Here is a 19,594-nt window from a genome sequence, read left to right on the forward strand (position 1 = left end):
AGGCTGAGGCAGGAGAATCGCTTGAACTCAGGAGGCAGTGGTTGCAGCAAGCTGAGAACACACCGCTGCACTCCAGCCTGCACAAGAGAGAAAGATCCTGTCTCAAAAAAAAAAAAAAAAAAAAATCTAAAGACTCAAAACACTGCTACTATTAAACACTGAAATAATGTAAGCTATACATACATTTAAGAAAGTTTTTTTAAAACACAATTTTTGGTGAATCAGTGATGGTGGTTGTAGCAGTGGTGGGTTAAATCAAGGAACAAATGTTTGCAAAGCAAACACTGTGGTAGGAGCACCTCCTACCGCCATCACACAGTTCAAAAACAGCAAACATGGCAGGATCACTCAGTGCCTTCACACTGCACCACTGATTGTTGTGCATTTGCATCATTATTGTATACTTTACGGGTTTTTATTTTACAATAATCTGCATTCATTCATTCATTCATTCATTTTCCAACCTGCTTATTCCAGTTCTGGGTCATGGGTGGCCAGAGCCTATCCTGACAGCTCAGGGTGCAAGGCAGGAACCAACCCCGGACAGGACACCATTCCATCACAGAACACACTCATGCACACACCCCCACACTCATACTGAGACAACTGACACACACCAATGAACCTAATGTGTACATCTTTAGCGTATGAGTACCCAGAGAAAACGCCATGCAGACATGGGGAGAACATACAAATCCCAGACAGACAGTGGCCCCAGCCAGGAATTGCTTTTTTTTCTCATCTATATTATAACGAAACAACACTGAACAAAACAATGATATGAGGGCCTGCTGTATACATTTTAAACATTCTAAGCAATCCACAAAAAAGCTACTAGAAATAATGAATGAGAGTCCAGCATGGCTGTAGGACACAATATCAATATACAAAAATTGTATTTCTATACACCAGCAATAAACAATCTGAAAATGAATTAAATAATTCCATTTATAATAGCACAGAAAAATGTAAGATACTTAGGAATACAGTGAAAATAATTTCAAGACATATAAACTATAAATGATAACACATTGTCGAAAGAAATTGAAGACTTAAATAAGTAAATAGAAAGACTCCTGTTAGTGAATTGAAAGACATTAAGACAGTACCACTCCTCAAATTGATCTAAAATACAAACACCATCAAAATCCTAGCTGTCTTTTAGCAAAAATTGATAAGTCAATTGCAAAATTCATATGGAAATATAAGGGATCCAAAAAATCAAGAAGAACTTGAAAAAGTACAACAAAGGTTGGAGTACTCGAACCTCCCTATATCAAAACTTCCTAAAAAGGTACAGTAATCAAGACAGTAGAGTAGTTACACAAGAACAGGTAGATTAGTGGAATACAACTGATAACCCAGAAATAAACCATTACATTTATGGTCAACTGACTTTGACAAGGGTGCCAAGGCAACTCAATGAGAAAAAAGCAGTCTTTTAAACAAATGGTGCTAGGACAACTGGATATCCAACTGCAAAACAAATAACGTTGGATTCTTCTACTTCATATCATATATAAAAGTTAACTCATAATGGCTCAAAGAGTCAAAGTTAAGAGCTTAAACTAGAAAACTCTTTTATCTTTCTTTCCTATCTTTTTGTTGTTGTTATTGTTGTTGAGACAGGGTCTCACTCTGTCGCCCATGCTGGAATGGAGTGGTGCCAAAGCAGGCAGCCTCAGCTTCCTGGGCTCAAAGAATCCTCCTGCCTCAGCCTTCCAAAGTGCTGGGATTATAAGCATGAGTCACGGCACTCAGCCAGAAAATTCTTTAAGAAAAAAATAAGTGTAAATTTTCATGACTTTGGATTAGGCAATTATTTCTTACATATAACACCAAAAGCACAAACAACAAAAGAAAAAAAAAGATAAATTGGACTTCATTAAAATTTAAAACTTTCACCACAAAGAAAGTGGAAAGATACCACACAGAATGAGAGAAAACACTTGCAAATCAATGATCTGATAAGAGACTTGTACGCAGAATTTAAAACTTTTACAACAGTAAAAAACAATTTAAAACAGACAACAGGTTTGAATAGACATTTCTCCAAAGAAGATACACAAATAGCCAATAAGCACATGAAAAAACACTCAACATCATTTAGTCATAACAAAAATGCAAACCAAAACACAATGAGATACCACTTCATACCCCCCAGGATGGATATAATCAAAAAGATGAGCAATAACGTGTTAACAAGAAGTGATGAAGATCAGAAGCCTCATACATTGCTGATGGGAATGTAAAATTCAGTCACTGTGAAAAACAATTTGGCAGTTCCTCAAAAATTAAATACAGAGTTACCTTATGACCTAGCAATTCCACTCCTAGGAATTTTCACCCAAGAAACTAGAAAACCTGTGTCCACACAAAAATTTCACACACAAATATTCATAGCAGCATTATTCAGGATAGTCAGAGAGGAGACAGACAACCCAAATGTCTAACAACTGATGAATGGATTTTTTTTTAAAAAAGGTATATCCATATAACAGAATATTATTAGGCCATAAAACAAAATGAAGTGCAGTAGTCCTCCCTTACCTGCATTTTCCCTTTCCCTGGTTAGTTTCCTGCAGTCAACCACAGTTAAAAAGTAGGTGAGTATAGTACAATGAGATACTTTGAGAAAGACACCATTCATTTAACTTTACTATAGTATACTATTACCATGATTCTATTTTATTGTTAAAGTTAATTTCTCACTGTAACTAATTTATACATTGAACTTTGTCATAGTTATGTATAGACAGGAATAAACAGTATATACAGGGTTCGGTCCTATCTGCAGTTTCTAGGGCATATGCAAGGGATCTTAGAGCCTTATACCTCAAGAATAAGGGGGAAACTACTGTACTGATACATGTTACAACCTGGATGAATCTAGAAAACACATGCTAAGTCAAAGAAGCCAGTCACAAAAGGCCATATATTTTATGATTCTGTTTGTATGAAATGCCTTGAATATGCAAGTTATGAATTCTGTAGAGACAGAAAGTAGGTAAGTGGTTATCAGGGGCTTTTTCCCCAAAAAGGAAGGAAGAGGAGTGACTGCTAAAGGGTGTGGGGGCCTTTTTAGGGAAGGGGGTGAAGAAAATTGTCCTGGAAACAGATTGTAGGTAAGTGGTTATCAGGGGCTTTTTCCCCAAAAAGGAAGGAAGAGGAGTGACTGCTAAAAGGGTGTGGGGGCCTTTTTAGGGAAGGGGGTGAAGAAAATTGTCCTGGAAACAGATTTAAAACTTTAAAAAAACATTCATTTCAACATACTTCTCTACTAGGTTGTAAACTCCATAAAAGAACATGTATGTCTTACTACCTAACTTTATCCCCAGACCTCAGCAGAAAGCCAAAAACTACTACATTCTCAATATTATTGTTGACTGATTAGAATGAATATATACCTTATGACAGGTTAATAATTCTAATTGATGTATTTAAAAAATGTTTCTATGCTTTGGACTTAACATTTATTTTATTTACACTATTTTCAGATGTCTACATTTATTAAATAACAAAAAAGCTTTCAGGTAATTTATAAAAGAAAACACTGTTTTGCAGGCTTATCTCCCCTTACTAGACCCTGGAAAACTGATAAATGCCTTTCATCTTTATATTCCCATTACCTACATCATTAATGCTTGCTGCATTGTCTGAATAGCGGCCAGATTATTTTTAGAACAGAAACATTTAATTTTCAAATTAAAATAAAGGACACCTTTGGATAAGAACTATAGGATCACCAAAATGCTAATTTTGGATTCCTCAGTAATCACTTTAGTGGCTCCTTATTTTTGAAAAACCAAAATTAAGACAAAGAGTTTATACAAGGGAAGTTTAACTTTTCATGGTTCCTGAAGTCTCCTTCTATACTGCAGAATAAAGGGTTAATCATACAAGGTAACCCTATTCTGTGACCTCAACCTTACTCATATAAAATGTTCATTAAACATCCTTTCAAAGATCTGAGATGAATCTAGCAGTACTTTTCCATGTATAACTTTGGGGGAATGCTTATGAATTGCTAAAAATAATGCTCATCAATTTTAACAAACCCGGGCCGGGCGCGGTGGCTCAAGCCTGTAATCCCAGCACTTTGGGAGGCCGAGACGGGCGGATCACGAGGTCAGGAGATCGAGACCATCCTGGCTAACACGGTGAAACCCCGTCTCTACTAAAAAAATATACCAAAAACTAGCCGGGCGAAGTGGCGGGCGCCTGTAGTCCCAGCTACTCGGGAGGCTGAGGCAGGAGAATGGCGTGAACCCGGGAGGCGGAGCTTGCAGTGAGCTGAGATCCGGCCACTGCACTCCAGCCTGGGCGACAGGGCGAGACTCCGTCTCAAAAAAAAAAAAAAAAAAAAATTTAACAAACCCTTGTAGTTTAGAAAAAATTTAACGCTTTGCAGTCGTTGCCAACATTTGTTTCCAAGATAAAAATGTGGAAAATGATTGTTTTGTGTAATAGCATTTTTATCAAACTAAAATTTTAATTCAAAATAAGTCAGTACACTTAAATCTTTTCTTTAAAATAAAAACTTCTTGCTCAATGCACAGTAAGAAGAGTTGCCTACATTTGGTAATCATAAACTGTCATCTGCCACAGCTAAAAATAGTGTCAGCCTGCATTGTGCATGCCTTACATGCAGAAGTCATCCGATTACATTTTGCCTCAAATCAAATTCTTCCGTTCTTCTTTGAATAGCCTGAAGTCAGGTTTCAATTTTAAAAAGCTTTTGTCTGGGAAGGCGGGGCAGGGGGGAGTTGAACTGGCTGTTCCTAAAAATACTAGGGCAGGGAATGGCTGGCAGAAAAATACCTACTTTTGAAGCAAAAGCAAATATTAAGTTCTCTTTAATAATGCCAGGTGAGGAATGAGAATGGCAGTTAAATAGGAAATAAACAAATATACAAATATTAGAATGGTATTAAAATTTTATGTTTTTCACAACCATAATGTGTATAATAATAACTACATATTTATTAGGAATCACAATACTTAATCAAATTCTTCCCAAATGCCAGGAAAAGTAATTAGAATTCAGAATTGAAAATTTAGTACTACATAATAGTAAGCTTTTATCTCAACATAGTAAGCATTCACTTGTCAAAAAACTGACAGGCAAAGGTCCACAAAAAGGATCTGTGCAGAGTTTAGCTCTCTTCATAAAGACATTAAGAGGAGCTTGAGTCCTATTTCTTTTGAGTCCTATTTCTTCCTTCAGGTTAGTATCAATATGATCTGAGAAGATAATGTAGTCTCTGTTTCCCTCTGTGTAAAATTAGAAAAATAATACCCACCTAAGAGAGTATTTGAGGCTGAACTGTAATTTCACATATGGAAATGCTTGGTGAACTGAACACACTAAATGAAGGTACTAAAGCTCAAGAGGTAAGAGATAAGGTCAAGAGATAAGGACAAGAAACGCAATCAAATATTAAATGTGATGCTTAGCTAAGCCCTGATTTTTTAAAAAAGGTGAATTCAACTTCCTCTGAAAGTGTATCTAAAGAGGTTTCAATTAGCAAGTCTCAGGCTGATAGGTACCTGTTATTGCTACAAAAGTATCTCATCCAAATACCTGGCAAACCAGCATCTCTCTTGGCTATCTCCTCTTCCTTTAACTAGTTTTTTAAAAGACACACGCAAAATTTCAGGTCCTTGTCTCTTCCACTAAATCTTCCCTATCTTACTTTGACAATGTTACAGTGCTTTGGTGAATTTGAACCACCACGCCTAAGAAAATAACACTTTACATGATAAACAAATAGCACAATAAACAAACAGCAGAATTTCTATACTTCCCCTTTCTACAATAATTTTGTAATCTCCCAGTCTGAGCAAGACACTGTGCTGAGAACATTGTATATACATTACCTCCAATCACAACAACTCTAAAAAGTATTATCTGCATTATATATATGATGCAAATGCATCTGTATATTTGTAATGTAAACATATTGTTAAATAAATTGTGTAGGGTTACAAACTGAAATTCAAGTCTGACCATGAAGGTCTCACTCTATTATACTCTTTTGTATTTAAAGGACTATACTAATATTATATTTTGTATATCACTCTTTTGTATTTAAAAGACTATATTAATACTCAAGTTTGCTTTTTAGACTACTTGAGAATACCAAGTGCTGTTTCTACCTTAGTTTAAACAATTGAGACAAGAGACACAATTTACTAACACTACGAGTAGCGTTATAGGTGAGACCAATAAATTTCATTAAGAGATTCAATATGAATAAACCATGTTTTGTTTAAATTGTTTTCTAGAAGCAATCGAAACTGTTCTCATCTTAAAAATAATAAATGTATACTATAACTATATATGTAATTACATACACATAAAAACTATAAAAATAGATAAAAAAGACATTGGTGAGTTTAAGAATGATACAAAAATTTTTAAATAAGCAATAAACTTGACAAAGCATATAAAGCAACGAAAAGAGAAATACCATTTCTAGAAAATCTCCAGCAAATAGAAGCCAAACAAAAAGATGTGAAGTTAAGTCAATGTTTACTATTCATTTTATAAAAAAACCAATCCTACAGCCAGGATAGAACCTTATTATTATTACAGAGAACAAATGGCCTTTATAATTAAAATCGTTTAAAACACTGCGTTTTCACACACTCCTTTCCCCACATAATATGAACTAAAAGATGGTTTGTGATTTACAAAATATGTATTTCTAGCTCTCTAGTAACCAACAATATTTGAGGAGTACTAGATTCTCTTACCCAAGTTTAGTATTGTTAAATGAGTCCCTGCAGTTATGAAGTTGCACAGGAAAGAAAATTTTCATAAGAAAACATCCACTAAGTAATCTTCAAAATTAATCCAAGCTCATAAATATCCCTTACTGTTTAAATTCACCATCCAGCCTCATTCATTACCTAAATGTCTTGTCAGATAAAACCACCCAAATCAACAGTGCACAATTGCAAATCTTGCTATCAACATGAAATTCCACAAAGTTAATGTTGTGAGCTACGCTGAAGAATTGCTCCAAAAAACACTGACAGTCCAATAAGGCACTTCAAAACAGAGCCTCTCACTTCAAAAGATTAGGAAGGGCTCCCAGGAAAGTACACTTTTAAACCACTAAACATTTTTTGTGAAGGGAGATTATAAATGATCCACTGTGAAACTCAATCATAAAGCCAAAGAAGCCATTTTGTGCTAGTATACAATTCTGTGGCAAAAATTACATTCCCCTAAATCCCAAAAACCTGATTCATCCTCCATTTATTCTAAAACTTTATGCACAGCTGTGATTATAAACTAAATTAAGAATGAACTAAAATACATTTATTTTCATAGTTACTGGTTTTTATGTGCCAAGATAAAGTCAATCAAATCCTTTTTTTTTTTTGTAAGACAGGGTCTCCCTCTGTCACCCAGGCTGGAGCAGAGTGGCACCATCATAGCTCACTGCAGCCTTGACCTCCTGGGCTCAAGCAATCCTGCCACCTCAGCCTCCCGAGGAGCTGGGACCAGAGGCATACACCACCACCCCAAGCTCATGTTTTTAAAGTTTTGTAGAGACAGGGCCTCCCTATGTTGCCCAGACTGGTCTCGAACTCCTGGGCTCAAGTAGTCCTCCCACCATGGCCTCCCGAAGTGCTGGGATTACAGGCATGAGCTACAAGGCCCAGCCAGTGGTCTTTTTTCCTTTATTTCAAGTAGAAAATGCCTCAATATGTTGCAGGAACATGAAAACTACCTACGGCTGTTTACTGTCTTCTAAGGATAATATGAATTTCCCTAAGAGAAAAGTGAAGTTCAGTAACACCACACATGCTTCATTTATAATTAAATTCACCAGTTTACTTCATTAGTTCATCTAGTTTTCAGTATTTCCCTTAATCCTACACTCTATTTCCAGCTTTACTAGGAGAAAACAACAAAAAAGGGCAGAAAACAGTTCTAGTTTCTCACTCCTAGTTTTCCTAAACCATGATAATTTTCTCTTTACAGAATAATCCTACCTTTAATTTCATTTTCTCTAAAGTAAAGCTAAGTATCTTCTCTTTAAGTATGTTGGATATACATGACTCTCCCTACCTGCACTCACTTCAACGACTTTCAATTGTAAAGAATGTTAAAATGAGAACTTTTCCTATGACAAGTCTGTATTTCCGATATTTTGATAAGTATGTAGTTATTATTTTAAATTGGAATTGATCAAGACCTACATAAATAGAAACCTAAAATTAGAAAATAAACTGGTTCAATGTGTAATTTACTGTAGTTTAAATTTTCCTTCTTGTTGGCATCTAAGCTTAAAATAAGTAGGCACCAAGTCTTAGAAACAGGAAGTTACTGCTCAAAATCCTATTTTCTACTAACAAAAACTAAATGGCATAACTCTAGAAACTTAAAGCTTAATATACTGGAGTTGGGGGAGGGGAAAGCTCAAAGCAAATTACTAGTTCAAAACAGAATGAACTTCACCAGGAAGTAAATCAGTTATATTTCTTCTTCCATAACCTTATATAACTATTGTACACACAATATATGTTCACCGAATCAACGAACAGTACAAATATCATTAATATTTGATAATTTGATAATTTTTCAGTTTTTAAATGGCTTTGAGCTTCATAAGTAAATGTTATATAGAATATAGTAGTGATATAGTATTTGAAGAAAGACAACACAAAATATTTTAGTGTCTGTAATACGTCAAATGCCTAAGGGGCAGCTGAATCAAACAAACTTGAAAGCCATGAAGCAGATTAAAAAAAATACACACACACTCAGTAATATGTCAGCCTTACTCATGATAGAGCAGAGAAATAAGTATAAACGTGGTATCGGATCACTGCTCCAAGGATGCAAAGGAAAGTATTGCCTAAATTAAACATCATCCTTCAGCCCAAATTCTAGCAAGAGATGCGACCAAGTGAATACAGTCAGCCCTCTCTATCTGTGGGTTCCACATCTGATTCAACTAACTGTGGATGGAAAAATGTAGCTAGGCCTATGATGACTGCATCTGTACTAAGCAAGTATGGACTTTTTTCTTGTCATTATTCCCTGAACAATGTAACAACTATCTACATTGTAAAAAGTAACTCAGAGATGATCTCAAGCATGCAGCAAGATGTGCGTAGGTTATATGAAAATACTGCACCGTTTTATGTAAGGGACGTGGGCCTCTGTGGATTTTGGTATCCATGGTGTAGGGGGACGCAGGGTGGAGGGCTGGAAATAATCTCCTGCAGATACTGAGATGGCTGTAAATAAAAAGGGAACTTGGGGGACACCCAGAGAACAAATTTAAGAATTCTATTCTCTGCCTAGATATTCTGCCTACATCCAAGCATGTAATCCAATCCTTAAAGACGAAAAGAGATTATTCTCCTGGCCCAGGAAATTCCCACTAGGTTTAACCTTTTGACAATACCTGTACTAAATGACTAACCTCACCTACCTTCTTCCATGATTAGTGTGACAGACAACTGCCTGCCTTTTTTATTGCAGTGAGGACAATACGAAAGTCGTATATGACATTCAATAACATGCCACAACTAGACAATGCACAAATAAAATATCAAAACATGGGCCATTTTAGCTTTTATATACTTTTCATTCTTTGGTTATTCAAGAATAAATTATATAAATGCAAATATAAATTATAAAATAAAAACAAAGGCTTCATGCCAGCATGGACCAGTGGCATGGTCCTGTGTGGGCCTGACAAATATTTAAATCTCTCGTTTTCTTGGTTTCCTTATCAGTAAAATAGAAAGTTGGAATAAATGATTAATAGAAAGCCTTATCCGCAGGAATACTCTAAAAATTCTGAATCTACAGAAGTTCCTTAAGTTGCTGAATTGTTCCTTTAAGAAGGGGAGAAGTGGGGAATCCTTTTTCTAATTTCTCCCACTTGAAATCATATTTTAACACTTTCCAAAAATTTATGTGGGTTTAAGGCCAGAAGTAAACCTGGCTGAACAACGGAGTTCTCAGTCTTTCCCTTCACTGAGAAGCTGCACCAAGTCAATCAGAAGATCCAATGATGAAGCCAACACTATTGTGAGCCTTCAAAAAAATTTGGAGGCTGGAAAAACAGCCAAGATATTTATGTATAAATAATTGCAATAGAAAGTACAAAATGAAACCCCTTATGCCCTTCCCTTGGGGGGAAAAAAAAGTACAAAGTGAAAACTGAGAGATGGGAGTGAGGAACACTGAACTACCTCCCCAGGGAGGCTTAGTGAACACCTCAAGGAGAACCGGGCCTTTGATAAGGACTACTTGAGCAAAATGAAATGGGAAGAAAGGGCATTCAAGGTGGAGAAAAACACAAGCAAAGGCAAAGAATAGGCATGTTTAGAGAACAAGTCCTTCAGTGTGGCTAGAGACAGGGAGTTAATGAGAGATGAAATTATAAAGATTGGGGCTAGGCCATGGAATGCCTTTTAAACATCTAGGATAGACACAATAAACTTCATTTGAAAAGTAAGTAAAAGAAAATCCCTTAAGTGCCATGATTAGAGCTACACTTTGGAAGAGTAATTTTAATTTGGCTGTGACACATACAATTTAGTGGAAAGACCAGTTATGGGTCCTGGTAAGGATTAGTAAATACACAGACTTGAGTAAATAAAATTGAAAGGCTATTTCCACTATTGCTCCCACTGCTTACACATTCTTACAATACAAAGCTGGTTCTTATCAAGTAACTTAATGAGTTAACACTGACAAAATAACTATCTTAGAGAAAAACTATAAGAAAGGAATACATACATTTAACCTTAGCCAGAGATCCATGATGGATACTCACATTCACTAATGAAAATAATCTGTACAATCTTTCTGGAGAGAAGTTTTGTAAAAGGCACCCAAAGCCTAAATAACATAACCCAGAAATTTGCAAGTAATCACAAATAGAAACAAAGGCATATTCAGCTATAATCATTTCAGCATTGTTTTTACAGGTTGAGGTATTCCTATAATACTTCAGACTAGAATACATTGGAATATTTGGAAATATTTTGGAATACTTGCATATATATAATGAGGTATCTTGGCAGTGAGGCCCTAGTCTAAACTGAAATTCACTACGTTTCATCTACACATTATACTCATAGCCTGAAAGTAATTTTACGCAGTATTTTATATAATTCTGTGAATGAAACAAAGATTGTGTCAAGTATTTATGGGTGGAGTTTTCTACTTGTGGCATCACATCAGTGCTCAAAATGTTCCAGACTTTGGAGCATTCTGGCTTTTAGATTTTCAGATTAGGGATGTTCAACCTATACTTGCAAAACTTTAGCAATAACCTGATTTAACTACATGGAATTAAAATATTGTAGTCATTAAAATAATGTACAGTATTTAAAAAATAAAAGTTATTTCCCCACTTAATGCGGGAAAAAGACTACAGAATAAAATATACCACATAACCCTCCCAACACACATTATCCTGTTAAAAAGATGCCCCAAAAACCATTCTCTTGTGATGTTGAGTTTTACTTTTCTATTTACCTTCTAAATTCTCTATAACACATACCTATGTAGTGTTGCACTACTAACCCAAGATCTAGAAGATGTATCTAATGAATGCCTAAATATTCAGTTTTAACCAAGTTTAGAACTGAAAGGAGAGTCCTTCCAATCAGTAGACCCCGTAATTATTAATTAATGCCAAATTTCCCTTGTTGGGCATTTTTTCACCTTCCCAAGTAAGGCATTTCAAACACCAAGACCCCTGCTACTCTCTACCAAAATGGCAGTATGAGCTTTACTCAAGGCTTTCAAAAAATGTAAAGTAGCTTATCACAAGATCAGAGATATAATTACATTGAGTTTTAATGCTAGAAACATTTCTTTCCCTATCCTACAGAAAGAAACTTCTCTCGAAGGTCACCTCTGGCACATTAACTGACAAATCCAAAGAGTACTGTAACAATAAAGAACAGTGTTGCACCTACTTTTAAAATTTAATAAGATTCAAAGATTCACATCCATTTCTCCCTCATATTAACCAGCTTCTCTAAGTATTTAATTGTCCACTCCTTGAAAATTATTTCCCCCCTTAGTATCAGTTATACTATCTTGCTTCTTTTACTGCTCTATAACTCCTCATCTTCCCTGAGGCCGCAGACCTCCGTAACATAGGTTTTAGGCTTGCCTTTCTTAATAGTCAGTTCCTTCAGTGCAATCGCCTCACACAGTATTTACCTGCCTCCCTCTGCATTTGACTCTCAAATTCAAAGTGTCTGAAACCCAACTTGGCATCTTTTCTATTTTAGCTTTATTTCTCCTAATACTAAAGGACTGTCATTGCCAATGTTTCACTCTAATTCAAACTGCATGTTGCCCCTTGAGTCTTTATACCTCATCCTTGTCCTGCAAATCTATACCAAATGCCAAGTATTCCTTCCTTGAATTTCTCAAATCTGCCACTTCTTTTTCCTTCCTATTTCAGGCCGAATTCAAGCCTATCTGTTCTAAATCTGGGCACAACTACAGTCATCCTAACTGGTGTAGCTATAGGTTATTCTCCCCCAGTTGATCTTATGCGGCACGCTAAACCAGTCTTTCAAAACTGCTATCATTTACCATTCCCTATTTTAAAACTTCCAAAGCCTTTTTATTTCTTTTACAATGAAATCCAAAAATCAATGTCTTCTGCGGTCTGGCCCAGGGTATCTTTTCCATAAAACCAGAGAACCTCTCAACTGGAACCCTGGACAGCATGCAAACGAGGAAATTAAGACCAAAAAGGGTAAGTTTCTTGTTCTAGCCAAAATCAAAATATACCAGAAACAAGGCTTAAACCCTAGATCACTGTTTCCCGAATTTGCCCAACAACATGAATTACACCAGGATGCTTAATATGCAGATTGTCAGGCCCTATAAAATCTGATTTGGTAGGTCAGGACCCAAGGAATCTGCATTTTTAAGAAGCACTAGATGATTCTCATCTACAGAGAAGGATGAGGAAACCTAATCTAGATCATCTACATTTTCTACATTCTTTGACTACACCAATCTTACCCTTCAACTCCTGTCCTAAATATTCTGTTCTACCCAGAAAGTTTACTGTCTCAACTACAGCTTTTTAGTGGTTATATCATTCTCCTACCCCCATCCAAATCCCTAGGCCTACCCATTCCTTCCTATTTTGAGTTCCTAAAAATCTTCTGACTGCCTTACTCAAAATTTTTCATATAACCCTAATAATCAAATACTATGTAAATGTCATTTGTCATAAGTATCCTAAATATGAATATATAAAATAATACAAATTATTAATAACACTTTTAGCCTGAAAGATTAAATATCTTAAATACCAGTTAATCAGCACGCACGCACGCACGGTGGTGTGTGTACACCACCTTTTAAAGAACACTGAAATCAGAGCATCTCTCTCAAATCTGTCACTATGCTATACTGGTGGTCGGGGGAGAATGCAGTAGAAAAATGCTTAAGTATATTTTTAAAATTTACCTAGACCCTAGATTAGGCTCTTTTTCTGCCATCAAATTTTTTTTTTTTTTTTTTGAGGAAAAACTCATTCCATGATAGCTTCCAACTTCTGTGATTTCCAATTTAAACCTTACTCTGTAATCTTAAAAATTAATATTACTGTAATATTAAAATTGGCTGCTGACAGAGAAAATACTAAAATATAATTTAACCACTGAATCAGAAAAACAGGCAAAGTTAATCTTACTGACCAAAACAGCCAGACAAGTACTAAAAAATATTAGGCCATTCCACTTACAAAGTGAGGCTCCCCAGAGATATTCAGGAGTAAATTCAATTTTACATTTGGGTACCTAAAAATAATCAAACAAATCTCTGGAAAAAATATGAACTACACTGGATCTTAACTTCTCCTGTCTCATAATACCTTTAAATTACTTCAACAAATAAAGAACTTAGGATGTTATTTAATGATCTAAGACTTAAGTTATTAATAAAGAGCCTTAATAGTTGCAGAATGAGCCCTGATATGACTTTTCACCTACTTTTAAGGCCTGTGTTTATTGTATTATCATTTGTATCATTTTCACTTAGCAAAAGCTACCATATATCAATTCATCAATCTGTAACGGCTAACAGGATGAAGAAACAAAAAAAAATCCTTCTCTTTAGGTTCACATATAAAGAAATCCTAAAGGCAAAACCCAAAGCTGTATGGTTTTCTATTGTTCTATAAGTTGCAACCACAAAATCTTACCAATGTCTCAATACGATCTCAATCTTAAATTCACCTTTTCCCCACATCTTTACTGAACAAATTTTTAAAAGGATATTGTAAAAGTTACTGCAATTAGCTCTACATACTGCTTTTAGAAATACTGCTGCCAATCCTGCTTGAAGGAAATAATTTTTTTAATTATAAAACTTGAATGTAGCCAGGAAAAAAATTGCTTATGTAGAATGTCTACTGGGGCTACTTAAAAATAGCTCTAATAATTTTAAGTTAATTTATTTTAAGTGGTTAGATATACAGCCTACCACCTTCTTTAAAAAAAAAGGTAGATTTAACCATCTACATAGTAAAATATTATTTAAATATTCATTCTAGTCAACATTTTACCATTTACAGGCTTAAATTCTTACACAATGATCCACTGAGATTTGAAAGGATCTGGGCTTTCAAGGGGGAGGAAAAGGGATCAAAATCACTGATTGGTTATTACAAGGACAAACGTTAGTGACTTAAATATAGACATGCATTTAAAATTACTGTGTAATCATACTGTGTATAATTTGAATGATTTCAAGATGCATATAATCTGATTAAAAGAAAGTTGGTAATAATTTTAAAGGTTCAAATCAGATTTTCAAAGAAAAGAGGCTTAATGCAAACGCAGTATCTTGCTACCTACAAACCTTTGCACAGAATTTCAACTACACCAAGTAAGGTTTTTTTAAAATAGTCACGGAAAATATGTCACTACAAAATACAGAAACAGCAATGTATATTTACCACATCCAAGTGACGAACAAATGAAATCTGTCAGATCTATACTGTTTACAATGTGCAAGATTAGAGAACAGAACCTAAACAGCAGGACTGAAAAGACTAAACCGAATGCCAGTGAAACAGAACAGCATGACATTTTCTGGTATACAACCAAATGTAAAAACACGTGAGATAGCTGTTTTAATCCTTTAGCCTTCAACTCTTCAGTGGTTTCACTTTTAATCCAAAATATCTAAATTCCAAGGTTTATACATAGAAATATATTAGTGGTCACATATAAAAACTGAGTAAGAAATTAAAAAGCAGATATACCCTTGTCCTTCCAATTTTTCTTCTGACCGTCCATCTCTTGTCACGATCTGCTTTGCAGCTCCAATTATTAATTATGCATACCAACAGAAAAGCTGTAACTGCACAAATCTACTCCCTGAGACATGAAATACCCGTTTCCTCAACCGAAGTCTGCAGTCTCCTCTGCTGCACAACTGCAGCAGAACTGAAGTCACCTGACGTCTTCTGGGTGTGGAACAGTCTGACGCAGTGCAATCTGTAACTAGGCTACTAATACTCCAGCATTAATGCTTTCCTTCTAACTGTTGATTGTTTTAGGCATTTGCCTTGTTGCACATACCAAATGGAGCTGCATTTGCAGGGAGAGGGCAGGTTACCAAAAGAAAGGAAATAAGGGTTGTTTTTAGAACCACTGAATGTACTTGAAATGCACTTAAAGCCATATGCAGTTTTTTTCTTTCTTTTTTTTTAACACATGGTCGAATTATGCTCTGGTTTTCACTTTCATTTAAAACTCTAAAATTGATGGTTACCTGATAAGATAAAAACGGACTGATCAAATAGTAATAGCCTACATTTCAAGCTTGTGAAATGATGTCTCCTTAATTGCTCCTAAGTTTATTCAGACATAAAACATTCAGCATTTTGCACCTTATGAAGGGATAAGCGGAAAATAAGTCAAATTAGTAATGTTTATTGAACATATTACTTGAATAGAAAACAGACTTCAATGTTAGCAACTTAATCTTCCTAATATCTTTTTTTCCTCTTTTACAATTATGGAAATCCAGAGACTTACAAACATACTTACTCTTAATCATCACCTGCTCCAACTCAATCTTTCATTATTTATTAGATACCACTACAGACACTATAAATAGATTCTTAGCTTGGGGAGATATATTCATGGGCTAATGATATCATCTGCCATGAGAAAATGACATAAAAGCAAACTATAAATTTTATTTTTTATTTTTTTCTGACACAGGGTCTTGCTCTGTCACCAAGGCTGGAGTGCAGTGGCGCAAGCATGGCTCACGTTGCAACCTCAACCTCCCAGGCTCAAGCGATCCTCCCACCTCAGTCACCACAGGCATATGATAGTTAAATAAATTAACTAGCCCCCAGTTAATTTATTTTTTATTTTTACACTTTTTTTTTTTAGAGACAAGATCTCCCTGTGTTGTCCAAGCTGGTCACAAACTCCTGGGCTCAAGCAATTCTCCTGCCTCAGCCTCCTAAAGTGCTGGGATGAGCCACCACATATGGCCTAAAATTTTACAGAAAAATATAAAAACAAATCTATGTACAGCATTTTAAAAATCTGTGTTCAACTTTATAAAACTGACTTTCATTCCAATGCAGTATCTCTACTTACGTTCCACAATCAATTTACCTGATACATATATCCACCTAAGCAGAAAAGGCAGTAACAGAGCAGCTCAAATATTTTAAAAAGGAATTTGCAAAAATACTATAAGGTATGTAGCCTATGTACAAAAATACATACTTAAGACTGTATAACTACAATGAAATAGAGATATTTTCTGGAACCTGCTATCTGTGGGCTGCAAAATCCTTAATATCAGAAGTGGCTTGATATTAATATACACTCCTATTATGTACCCACAAAAATTAAAAACATCTAAGAGTTAAACATAGAAAGAACTAAAATTAGGAAAATGAGAGGGGAAAAAGGAAGTGGCTTGAATACCAATGACACATTTATTTCCCTATCTGCCTCTCTAACTCCAAACATAAATAAAGAAAAGTAATTTTTAAAAGAGCCCAATATTCTCAGCTCAAGTTAATATTTAACTTTAAACTTTATTCACTGAACCCTTGCATAATGTGATATTTGAGAACCCAGTCATCAAGTCGTATCATGGCCTGAAAATGTCTGGCCTCTTCACACAACATTCAGAACCTCTAACTATTTAGTAAATACAAAATACTAATTTTCTAATAACAAGTCCCTTAAAACTGAAAGCCAATAAATAACTAGCATTAGAATAAAATACTCAACTATAGTATTAAAACACTATTTTCAAGTCAGAGATTACTTCACTAGTAGAAGAAAAAAGATTTATTGTGATCAAGTTACTCGGCACTTAAGACTACTTGTATCTTCTGTGGTACTTGATTTGGCTTAACAATTAAAGAAAAAAGCCTGAGAGGGGCAAGAATGTGTAATAAAACATACCCACTCATCTAAACATTAAACATACCTAATAGCACCCCTGACAGATTAAAAAGTCAAAATAGGAGCCCTGAAGTTTAGTAAACATTTCAGCCTACATAATGACATCTACTTCTTTAATTTTTATGGTCTTTGTAAGTGTACAAGGAAAACTAGCTTGTGGAAATCAATTGACATTTTGCCCAGTTATTTCTTATAAAGTTTTTCAATTAGACTTGTTTTAAGTTTGGCAAGTTAAGCAAAAAAGTGCTTAAATCTGAAAAACTGACATGACACAAATTTGTTAAAAGATGTAAAGCTAGATGGGCTATGTTTATTGTGAAAATCATGTAATCTCTACTGAAATAGAAGCCTTTAAGGACACTGCCTGACAAAAAGTAGGCACTACGTAAGTGCTATTTACTTACCAGTATGCTAAAAATAACAATCAAACTAAGAGACAACAAGACAAGTAAGGCACATCTAGGAAAGCTCATATATTAAGTCATTCAATTCTAGGCAATAACCCAATCTTTCTAAACAGAATTGCCCCCTCATACACAAACTATTGTCCCTGCTATATAGTTCTATTATTTTCCAGCTGAGAAAAATTTACATATGCATAGGTAATATGGTCCTACTCCACAATGAACCCCAACTTAACAAGTCAAAGAAAGGATATAAACCTGTTAAAAACTTATCTTCATTTATTTTGCTTTCCTTCAACCACATAACTTTAAAAAAAATTAAAACTTCTTTCAAGGACAATTTGTAAGTACAGCACATATGTCCCAACTTGCAGAATGGCATTTTGATTATCTCATACAGGAACCTCTTTTCTCTTAAAAGCAAAGGCTCACAAAGGAGAGGCCACAGAAAACTCCTTTATTTATACTGCAAGCCAGTAAAAGTGTTGTATGAATTCTAAGTCCTATTTCATATTGTGTGTTTGTGGAGGAGAGAAGAGGAGGAAAGCATCCTCTTTTTCCTGAACTCAAAATCAGCTTTACACAGAACTTTTGAATTAAACTGTTCAAAGTTCGTATTTGGCAATTTCCCACTCCTCAGTGTCCATGTCCTCAGTATCCCCTTTTCCCAAGCATGACAAAAAAATCAAAGATGAAAACTTCCCCAAGTACATATCCATAATGTCTTTCCGAAGGGTAATATGCTCTAAAATTACCTACACGGTTTCTCTGCTCACATCTCAAACCAAACTCTCTTTTCCTTAGTGCACTTACCTCTTAAGTAGGCAAATTACATGAACAAATCAATTCCTACTAAACAAAAAACTCTTTTATGACCTCAGAAACTGTGTATGTTTTCTGGTGTTTTTTTTTTTTTTCTTGGGGTAGGCGGTGGTGGTATCTAACTGGCGAGATTTCAGACAGTAGAAAGTTGTATTTTAGATTTTAGAACAGGCAGCACTATGCAGCTGTTAAGTCCACCCCAGCCAGCTCTTAATTCTAAGACATTCTTCCTTCTCCATTTCTTTCTTTCCCCTACTTCTGCACCCAAGAAGAACTCAGGCTTTTGTTTTGCTTCGTTGCCTTTACAACATTTAGAGATGCAAGGGAAAGAGGGTGGGAAAGAAGCAATCTTTTGGATTGAAAATGCTACTCTGAAAGTTAAGACACTGCTTATGCACACTGCTCTTGAAAGCTAAAATAATTTCTACTTTCCAGCCACAGAAAACAGGCCTTTTTTTTAAAAAAAAAGAAACAATTATAGCTACACAGTTGTTTTAAGCTTATTTCAAATTTTAACTATTCTGAGCTACACAAAGGTATGATATTAACATGTTTCATTACTGAAACGAGTTCATTTTTAAAACCCTACCATATGCTGTAATATAATGCCCTCTATGGACTAAATTACAGCACTTCAACATTACTGAATTAAATCTTAAGAACTGGGAAAAGATTTTAGTCTAGAAAATGAATGACAGTACAAGTTAAAATAGCAAAACAATGAGCATTTTGAACTCCATAAAAAATTTAACATAAGATCCCAAAAATGAATACTAAAATTCATAAACTGAAAGTGACACTTTTAATGAAAATTAATATGCTAACTTCTTACATTATAATCTGAAATATACAAATATTCTTAAATACCCAAAGCATTTAAAAATTTTTTTTATATA

At 35.0% G+C, this 19,594-nt stretch overlaps 1 protein-coding gene across 7 annotated transcripts in view; it reads right to left on the reverse strand.

Moving 5' to 3' along the window:
• Nucleotides 1–19,594, reverse strand: part of RTN4 (reticulon 4) — an 80,427-nt gene that overhangs the window by 22,945 nt on the left and 37,888 nt on the right. Inside the window, exon 1 of one of the 7 annotated variants that reach the window (XM_011950593.1) lies at nucleotides 15,291–15,704. The exons of the other annotated variants lie outside the window; for them this stretch is intronic. Coding sequence (XP_011805983.1) covers nucleotides 15,291–15,324 — 34 coding nt within the window. The 5' untranslated portion in view covers nucleotides 15,325–15,704. Of the gene's footprint in view, nucleotides 1–15,290; nucleotides 15,705–19,594 lie in introns of those variants that run through there. 7 annotated transcript variants of the gene reach the window in all.

Source organism: Colobus angolensis, unplaced genomic scaffold (genome assembly GCF_000951035.1).
Source record: "Colobus angolensis palliatus isolate OR3802 unplaced genomic scaffold, Cang.pa_1.0 Scaffold309, whole genome shotgun sequence".
In the NCBI taxonomy this organism is placed as follows: Eukaryota; Metazoa; Chordata; class Mammalia; order Primates; family Cercopithecidae; genus Colobus; species Colobus angolensis.